At 39.2% G+C, this 10,370-nt stretch overlaps 1 protein-coding gene across 2 annotated transcripts; it reads right to left on the bottom strand.

The window, feature by feature from the left end:
- Positions 1–1,007: 1,007 nt before the first annotated feature.
- Positions 1,008–10,012, bottom strand: LOC108442483 (DEP domain-containing mTOR-interacting protein-like). Of its 2 annotated transcripts, none has more exons than XM_017722547.2 (5): positions 9,882–10,012; positions 8,478–8,579; positions 6,318–6,388; positions 4,727–4,831; positions 1,008–4,001 (listed from the first exon to the last, which is right to left on the bottom strand). In XM_017722547.2, exons 1-5 carry the CDS (start codon positions 9,898–9,900, stop codon positions 3,873–3,875), a joined length of 426 nt encoding a protein of 141 aa, XP_017578036.1. In that variant the 5' UTR covers positions 9,901–10,012; the 3' UTR covers positions 1,008–3,872. The 2 variants fall into 2 exon arrangements, with proteins under 2 accessions (XP_017578036.1, XP_037398236.1); XM_037542339.1 differs by lacking the exon at positions 9,882–10,012 and adding an exon at positions 8,779–9,034.
- Positions 10,013–10,370: the final 358 nt, after the last annotated feature.

The following is a 10,370-nucleotide window of genomic DNA, read 5'->3' on the forward strand; positions in this document are numbered from 1 at the left end:
GTGGCCTTCAGATCAGCTCAAGAACAGTGTAGAGAGCTTCATGGAATGGGTCTCCATGGCTGAGCAGCTGCATCCAAGCCTTAAATCACCAAGCGCAATGCAAAGCGTCAAATGCAGTGGCGTAAAGTGCCACCACTGGAGTCTAGAGCAGTGGAGACGTGTTCTCTGGATTAACGTATCACGCTTCTCCGTCTGGCAAACCGATGGACGAGTCTGGGTTTGGCGGTTGCCAGGAGAACAGTACTTGTCTGACTGCATTGTGCCAAGTGTAAAGTTTGGTGGAGGAGGGATTATGGTGTGTGGTTGTTTTTCAGGAGTTGATTATAGGCCTGCACAGAGCCCTGACCTCAACCCGATAGAACTCCTTTGGGATGAATTAGAGTGGAGACTGTGAGCCAGGCCTTCTCGTCCAACGTCAGTGTCTGACCTCTCAAATGAGCTTCTGGAAGTTATGGAAATTCCCATAAACACACTCCTAAACCTTGTGGAAAGTCTTCCCGGAAGAGTTGAAACTGTTATAGTTGGAAAGGGTGGGCTGATATCATATTATGGATTAAGAATGGGATGTCGCTCAAGTTCATATATGTGTGAAGACAGACGAGCAAACACTTTTGGCAGTATAGTGTACTTTGAGTTCTATACCCAAGTGGTGCTATAATTGTTAATTAGTGCATTGTGCAGCTAATGTCTGAATATGTCTTTCTACATATATTTCATTATTTGGGTGTAGAAGCAAATATTTCATTCCCTACCTAGTGCACTACCTAGCCATTTGAGATTCAGCCTATGTTTTCCCGTCAACGCACAAAGCAAAATCAAAAATCAGGAAATCAGAGTGTATTTTTCTTCCTTAGCATGAATAATAATAATCGTGGATGGGACATGCTTTTATTTCTCAGGGTTTAATTAGAGCTTGAAAAGCGGGAGATTTAAAACTTTAACACTGTTTGCGTACCATATTAAACTCTTGATATACGAAAATGGTGCAAGAATGAAGACAATGTAAATATTTTTTAAAAGACATTTATTGAGTGTATGCAGAGACAAAATGCTTCTTGGCACAATGTTTGTACATAGATTATACAAAAAACGTAATGATAATTCAAAGCTAAAGAGAAAAATCACAAAATGAATAGAATGTCATGTACAACACCCGACATTAGGAATGATTCAGTAATGAGTTGTCAGTGGTGTGACTGAACGCTAAAGACACACAATTACATAGAAGTGCAATGCTACAACACAAAAACACATCAAACCGCTTTGAACGGTTAAAGGCTTAAGTCTACATCATGAGTACAAGCACATACCATCATCATACACAGAGTTGCAGATGTCTATTGATTTTCAGCATCATTCAGCTGTTAAGAATTAAGTTGTTAATAAGTTAATAAGTTGTTAAGAATTAAAGTTGAAAAATTCGTTCCAAAAAGCCAGAACTGCTGAAAAAAGGAAAAACTGGATCATTAAAGGGGTTTTGGGAGATTAAACAATGCCACTGTAACAGAGAGATAAGGTTAATGGCAACGTGGACTTGCTGCTTTTGTCTGCCCGGTGGCATGCGAGTGACCTGAGCTTGACATGAACAGTAGAGTGGTCAATGGGCACTACAGCACAGCAGAATAAAACACAGCACTCTCAGGTAAAAGGGAAAGGAAAAAGAAATCCATAGCTCAAATGATACTCCTGTTATATTGTGAGTCTCTCTAAAGAAACTGCTCCAGTTTTTTTAGAATATCTAAATTCTAAATGTACAGTACAGATGCTGTGGCCCTTTTACAGTTGTATGCAAAGGTTTGTGTACCTGGTCAAACAGTATTTTGGTGATATAAGTGAAAATTATTATGTTTTATATCATTTGTTGTATGTTTTCAGATACTTTAATCCAGGGGTGTCCAAACTTCAGCAGAGGTTGGTGTGGCTGCAGGTCTTCATTGCGACAAAGCAGATCATACATGATCAGCTGATTATAGACTGAGACTGACTAAATCAGGTCTTGTTGAAACGAAAACCTGCATCTGCATCATTTACGGCATTTGGCTGACACTCTTATCCAGAGCGACTTACAGTTTGATCATTTTACACAGGTAGGCCAAGGTGGTGTTAGGAGTCTTGCCCAAGGACTCGTATTGGTATAGTGTAAGGTGTTTGCCCAGGTGGGGGATTGAACCCCAGTCTACAGTGTAGAAGGCAGAGGTGTTAACCACTACACTAACCAACCACGGTCCCTTGCAGATTGAGCTGTTTTAAACCCCTGCTTTAAACTCAGCAAAATAAATCTAAGTTTGACGTTTAAAGCCATGTGTTCTTTGTAAAAGATGTTTTCACCTAGAAAATCAACCAAACATACAGTTTGACTAGATGGCGTTTAGACTTTTGAATATGATTGTGTTTTGTTTACAGCCAAAAACAGAGGGCAAATATTCACCAGTGTTGCTTACAGTATATCATCACTTACATATCCAAACCCTGCAGCTTCACTTTTTCATCTCGTGAAAATGTCAGCTGTCATTTACATTGCATGAAAAAAGTCATGATGAATGGAACAATAGAAATGATCCAAATTCAGATTATAATCATGTATATTAGAATAAGTTCAACAATTTCCCCATCACCAATAAAGTTTCCTTTCAGAGCTACAAGATTTTGTCACAGCAGCGATGATAAGCAAATAGTTCACTTTCCAGCTCACTGCAGGAAAACAATGTCTTGGGAAGTAAAGATCTCAGATCTGGTCACCATATCTAATATTTCACCTTGTAAGACTGTTGATAAGATTATACAACTTGTTTTTGGAGGTGGAGGGTGGTTAACACTTTACTTGAACTCTGCTACATAACACTGACATCACATGCCATCATGTTTATGGCATTTTCTGTCAGTGTTATGCAGGAGAGTTCAAGTAAAGTGTTACGGGCATTTCCTTATTGAATTCAGCTTATTTCAAGAAATAATGGAATAAATCATTTCACAGTACAACATTCCATAAACCCATAAAACCTTTGTAGTAATCTTATAATATTCTTACATCAAGCCTGAAATATTGTTAGATTCCTGATGACTAAAAGACATTATTTTTCACAGTGGAAAGCAAACCCTCAGGGTCTCTCGGTAAAGACCAGACTGTCACCTTCACACATAAGAGCTTATTCTTGGGCATAGTTTTATTATTGAGCACCTCTGTTCATTCTAATTCCATGACAGTGAGATATTCTGACACTGGCCTGCAAGTCCAAGAACCTCCTTTACTACTGTGCAAATCCTGCATGTGATCTAGACCAGTGGTCAATAATCCTGGTCCTGGAGATCTAACTTAATGCAGAGTTTAGAGTAAACAAAGCTAGTCTGAGTGGTTTGGTATGAAATGTTCCATTTTAGAGAAACTTTAAGAGTTCATTCACAGTGGTGGTGATAGAAACCACCACAAACATGATTTTATCACAGTTATGAGGTAGATATTTTGGCCTAAAATGCATTCATGGTGAAATGAGTACACATAAAGTGTTCTAACCTAAAATATCCCCCATGAAAACATGTGGAGCTTTACTTGTCATTCTGGATAATAAATGAAATGGCCATGTTTGCATTGCAGCTCATTACCTCCAGGAACCAGCAACTTTCTTTAGAACAGTGCGTTTCACATTAAACCACTTTACCGACTTTGGTACCATGATGCAGAAATGCTGACATTCCTCTTCGAAGATTTGGAGCAGGTGTGGCAGACTGTGGTTAGGACTAGACTCTGCAGGAAGCCAGATCTCCAAGACCAGGCTAGGTGAACTCTGAGATAGAGAGACGACTAGTCTAGTCCCTCTAAGACTATGAGAATACCTTGCAGTTGGCGTTTTAAAGTATTTCCTTAAATAGTGTCCTCAGCAGTCCAATGGCTCCATCACCTCCATCACAACAGTGCGTGGTCCAGTGAGGATAAGGTGACTGACCGTCCGATAGTCCATCTCCAACACATTAATGCCATTTACAGACACTATGAACTGACACACCTGAACATACACAAACACACATTACCCAGATTCACATTCACATTTGGATCTTCATGAACTTTGATCAAACTATATTAGGAATATCTCAAAGTTCAGCCTGGATTGAAACTCTAATGATCAGAGATATCAGATGTCATGTTCTAGAATATTCTTTTGATGTTATCCAAAGCTGTAGTGGCAGTAAAACTGCCTTCATCACATTGGCTGTTATCTGTAATATAATGCATCCGAAGGTCAAGTTAAATAATGACTTAATGTGCTGTTGGTCTGAGCAGACTGTTGTTTATAGAGAAAGCCCTACACTTCGCAAAAATGGCATTTTATCTTTAAAAACAGGGTGCAGTAAAATATTTAGCTAATTAAATTTCTATTTGAAAGTTAACAGAACAAGAATTTGTGTCTTGTGCTCTGCCAACTTATTTGAAATTCAGTTAACTCAAAGTTAACTTAATATTTTAAGGCAGCCTGGTGACTAACACTGAATGTTAAAGCATTGTTCATTTTTACAGCGTATTTATATCACATACTGATTCAGAGGAGGTTGTATAACTGGTCATAAGGGTGACCTGTGTTAAAGGCACCACTGAAATATCTTATCATGAAAGTCAATGTCATTAGAAACATGGTGGCAACCTCAAAAAAAGACCAGCCCTGTTCCTGAAGTACTGCAACTTTGAATTTTTCACTTTACCAAACTACATATTCCAGAGTGAAGTGTTTCTCACCTTCATTCCAACAGCAGCCGCAGGTCCGCTGGGATCAACAGCCTGAATGTGACATGGACTAGTGCCCCTCACGACAAACCCCCAGCCCACTGCATCACCAACAATCTACACACATGCAGACATGGAAAAATATTCATTTTCACAGCTCTTCAATGTAGTTCGTCAGCCAAACATGTTGAGTGTCTGAAGTTTGCTTCTTTAGCTTTGCACTGGAGTTTGGCTAATGTTGCTAAGAGTAATGGACGTTTACAGCAAACTAATAAGCAATGTCCAAACTGCACACCTAATCACCATATTTGCCTCAAATCACATGTGTGACATTGTTGTGTAACAAATTTCAAAAGTATAAAAAACTCTTTAAGATAGGTAGAAATTTAGCTACGCGATGTACTGTTGACCACTTTTATTAAAAATGGTATTCCATACAACAAATAGGTTGTGCAGTCAACCAAGTTGAAGCCAAATGATTTTTGTGGTGCTCCAAAAACTCCTCAGCTCATTAGAAAATTAAGCCATGTCAGGGACAAGTCAATTATTAAGCCATGTCCTTTCATGTGAAAAGTTGACTCCAACATTTCGGCATAGTTGGGCAAAATATTAAAGGCAGCTATTGAAGAGAGGGATGCACTGGTCATTCATTTGTATGGTCACTTCTGATTGCCATTTCTTTCTTGACAAAATGGCCAACTGCTGTTCTCTTGACCCTTTTGTATCAGCCTCTTTCTTTTTTTCCTATTGGAAGCTCACACTGTGTGGGGTAAATAAATACCTGAAACACATTAGCACATTTCCAGTACTTTTATTAGCGAAACTTGCACTATAGACAACATTATTTGTTTTTTTTAATGAGCCAGCTTTTTATCAATTTTAAATCAGTTGCCTATTTAAACAGCATTAACCAACTAAAATGTTACACTGGAGAGGTAACTGGTTATTTAGCAGAGTCACCTATAACATTCGCCCCCCCCCCCCCCCCCCCGACCCTGACGGAGAAGCAGCTTAGAAAATGGATGGATGGACCTATAACATTTTGGTGCAGGCAGAGCAGCAGCATTCAAATACATCTTCTAAGATACATTTTCTAAGCCGCTTCTCCGTCAGGGTCGTGGGGTGGTTCGATTACAAAATCTGTCAATTCCAATCGTGGCCAATTTGCTATTTCATTTTTAAATGTTTTGTTTGGATGAATGCCAAATGGGCTGAAACAGTAGTTTCGCAAGTTGCCATTGACTTGGCTTAACAAAGGACATTTACCTACTGTCAGAAACTACATAACCAAGTCCATTGGAGATTACTTAACAATGTTTCCATTACTGTTAGCAACATTAGCCTCCTTGCTCCAGTGCAGGAGTAAAGAAACAAACTTCAGATGCCAAACATGTCTTGGCTGATCGACTACATTTGGACTTGGCATGCAATGCTGTAGATATAAACCCTAGAGTGGTTAATTTAGCTTTACTGTTTTCAAGACTTGGACAGGAAACCCCAACTCTGATCCAAACCTTAAAGTGTTTTGAATTACAGTTGAAAAGTGGGGATGCAGGTGTTTGATGGTTTGGGTGTGTGGTATATGAATGCTGTATGTACTCACAGTGAACGTCCTCTTCAGGTATTTTCCACCAGGTTTCTGCAGCTCCTCTGGACTCACCTGTCTCTTCAACACTGATATATAGAACAAACATATGAATGCACATGCAATGTTACACATAATGCAAGACACACATATAATCCCAGCTTCTATCAATGTACACAGTGGCCTCAACAAGGAGAGAGCAGGGAAAAACACAATGTAGGGTAAAATTAAACAGAAGCTTTCAAGCAGTTAACCAGGTACAAGTAAAAAGCGCTTTTTGTCATCTTCTTGTACTACTATAGCAACATCATCAGCCAATTTTCACAGCAATCAGACAGATATTCCTCCAGATTTGCCACAAAAACCATGAAAGCAACTTTTTTTTCATTATTTGTGGACAGTCACATAATTTTCACACTCTCTCAGTGGCTATAATATAGCAGCATTTTGAAGCATATTAGTAAATCACACTGACAGTTAAGTCTTCCCATGACAGGGTTAGTTTTAACCAGACTAAGTACAGCCTCTCCATGATGGGGTTAGTTTTTGCCAGACTACTTAGAGCCTCCCCATGACAGGGTTAGTTTTAACCAGATTGAGTACAGTTTCCATGTCCTCACCCTGACTAAAACATACACCACAATCCAGTTGTACAACATTATTTGGCACATTAAATTAACTACATTAATACTTTACTTTAACTACATACAGGATGTGTCCTCTATGCACTCCTCTCCACTCTCCCACTTTGCCCAAATCTTTAAGGGGAATTCCACAGTTTTTTTAACATTTGTGGTTGAGATATAAACAGAGTAATTCAGATTGGTTTGGTGTGAATTGGTCACTTGTGGAGAAACTTACTGGCTTAGATTTTTTTACAGTGGGGGTGATAGGAACCAGATGTCCTGCATAGGCAGTGCATTCATAACTATTTCCATGTAATAACTTTCTGCGAGGCTTTTTTTAGAGGCTTTCATTTCTTCAGAGGTCTGGTTCCTATCACCACCACTGTGAACAATGTTGACTTGGTAAAGTTAAGCTTTGTATAGCAAATAGTTCTGAATGATTTTGTTTACATGTCAACAATTTAATTCTGTAGAAAATTTGAAATATTGGTGGCAGTGCCACAATCTTCTTCTTCTTCTTCTTCTTCTTTCGGCTGCTCCCTTTAGGGGTCGCCACAGCGGATCATCTGCCTCCATCTTGCCCTATCCATTGCCTCCCCTACTTTCACACCAGCCATCTCCATGTCCACCTTCACTACATGTCATATCATACAGATATCTTCTGTTGTAATTAGTTTGTCAGTGGTTGATACTGTCTTTTCACTAATCATGTTAGTAGATAAACAGATTTTCTCTGTATTTTTGACATAAAACTCATTTGATTCAAACAACATTGAACTGCATTTAAAATTGGGTCTGTTAAATCTAGCCCTTAACATTTGCATTCACCCTTCTTTTAGCTTGTTAATAGTAGGTGCTCACTTCAAAGTTTACATTTTCGAGTCTTAGGTTGTCCCTTACTCTTCCCTACCCCCTCCTCTACTATAGTTGTTCTAGTGACTCATTCTTGGTCAGATGGTACATCAAAATAGGGCGTAACTTAAGATATTCTCAGCTTTATTGCCATACATTACTGGGTAACCATACACATTTAATAATGTCACTACAGTATGTTCCTTTTTCTCATAACAGTTCATCACGTTTTACTGTACACTCTCAGAAAAAAGTTATTAAACTGTCAATGTCAAAGTACCCCTCTGGTCACTCGGGTGGTCACCTCAAGAGAACATAATTCTACCATTATCCATTGAAATGATATTTTCTATGCTGTATTGACTCCACACAGCCCGTCTCATCCAGACTTTTATTTAATATTTCTGTTTTAAAACATTAGATTATTAAAAGATACAAATATGTACTTTTTACCTGGAAAAACTTATTTAAGGTGCACAATTGGACCTTAAAACCACTGTTGTACCTTTGAGGGTATGTTTACATTGTTTGTACATTGATGAATGAAAATGTACCTGTATTTCTAACAGTGTAAAAATATTATGCTGAGAGAACACAGTTTATCCTTATCAGGGTTGCTGACAGTTTCTATTACTGCATATTACAGGAAGCGAAGCAATTAATATGAGTATTGCGCTGGTGTTGAAACGCACACACATACCTGACTTCGGGTTATTGAGCACAGGAGGATCGCCTTGGAAACCGTCACTCCTGCTACCATGGCGACCCCTTGACACCAGCTTCTCCTCTTTGGATGGCCCAGCTGAGATTTGGAGGGGGTGGGAGAGACAAAAGATTACTGCTTGCCGTGAATGACTTTCTGCTCCTGACATAAGAGCATTACCTCTGGTGGCCGCTCTGTCCAAGGCCATCTAACAGAATACTAAAGGCCTTCTCTATGCTGGACTCAGTATGATTCTGTGGTGGGGGTAATAGCATGCCTTTCGTCTTTATCACTGTACCTGTTAACAGGCTAATATTTATCCACTGCCGTCCACCCCTGCTCCCACAGTTATGTAATAGCTTTATCAGAGAGACCTTCATACACACACACACAAACACACACACACACACACACACTGGGTTTTATACAGTACAGTGTAACCAAGTGATAGGCACCAAATGATTAACACCATATTTCTGCAAACTAGCTTGGTTTTGCTTGTGAAAACACCACATAACATGAAAACAAACACAAATGTTAACACAGTAAAAACAAGTAAAAATAATGGCCACACTTTATTTGCTTGGCCCCCTATAGATGCTCTACAAATACTTAAAACATTAACAAACTTCCCAGTGATATTTAGTTGATTATCAACACCATTATGATTAGGATTAGGGGTAGGTGTGGGATTTAATACAATTTTTCACACTGAACTTGTTTTTAGTTGAATGCTACTTAAATGCAGACTGAGCATTTACAAAGCATCTACAGTGGACCATCCAAATGAAGTGTTACCAAAATAATGAATCGTTGGTATCTTTTGAGCTAGTCTCCAAATCCAGCAGCAACATGCCTGATTTAATTTAATGAAGGACTGATTGCCCCAAACCAGATACTATTGCATGGATAGGTAAGGATGGGTTTGGAAATGGCTATGAAAATGCTGACATGCGTAAAGTCACTTATTGTATTAGCATTATTTGTTTTTTATTCTGATATTAGTGATTTTCTCTCCAGATAGTGCTTACATATGAGCTGTATGTGTGTGTTAGAGTAGAGAATCGCTATAATGGGGAGTGATCCTCTAGGAACTAGACTGCTAAACTGTCTGGTTTGCCTAACAATTCTATCATTGCTTATAAAGAATGAAAGCTAATGGGATAAGGTAACCAATGCTAATGCACACAACTTTCATTTAATGTTATGTTCGCACAGTTCAGTGAAAAGTGCTCATTTGCTAGCAGTCAGGACTAAATGGCTCATCTAACATTGTATTTAATCATTATCATCATTTCTATGTCTGTTGTTGCTGAGTTATATTAATGTGTGTGTGTGTGTGTGTGCGTGTGTGTGTGTGTGTGTGTGTGTGTGTGTGTGTGTGTGTGTGTTTAGACTCACCTACTGTGCGGGGTCCCATTCTGCTGTCCCCACAGCTTCATCAACAGCAAGTGTGGACTCTCAGAGATGTCTGAAGATTGTACATGTGTGGGTCTGTGTCAGGTGTATGGGTGTGTGTGTGTGTGTGTGTAAATGTTTAAACTACAGAGTAAACAGTGTGGGCGGGGAAGGTGGTGGGTTGCCAGGCTCTGACAGGATGAGATAAGAAGTCAACACGCATTGCCTGTCTCTCTCTCTCTCTCTCTCTCTCTCTCTCTCTCTCTCTCTCTCTCTCTCTCTCTCTCTCTCTCTCACACACACATACACACACACACAGAGGATTTTTCCACTGCCATATGTATTGTGTTTTGTACTTACTTAGAGATAAAAACAGCCCCGTGACGCATGACAGCAACTTCACAAAAACAAAAAACAACTTTAAGAGGTCCTTAGTACTGTCATCATCATCATCATCATCATCATCATCATCATCATCATCATCCTAACTGT

Source organism: Pygocentrus nattereri, chromosome 11 (genome assembly GCF_015220715.1).
Source record: "Pygocentrus nattereri isolate fPygNat1 chromosome 11, fPygNat1.pri, whole genome shotgun sequence".
Taxonomy (NCBI): domain Eukaryota; kingdom Metazoa; phylum Chordata; class Actinopteri; order Characiformes; family Serrasalmidae; genus Pygocentrus; species Pygocentrus nattereri.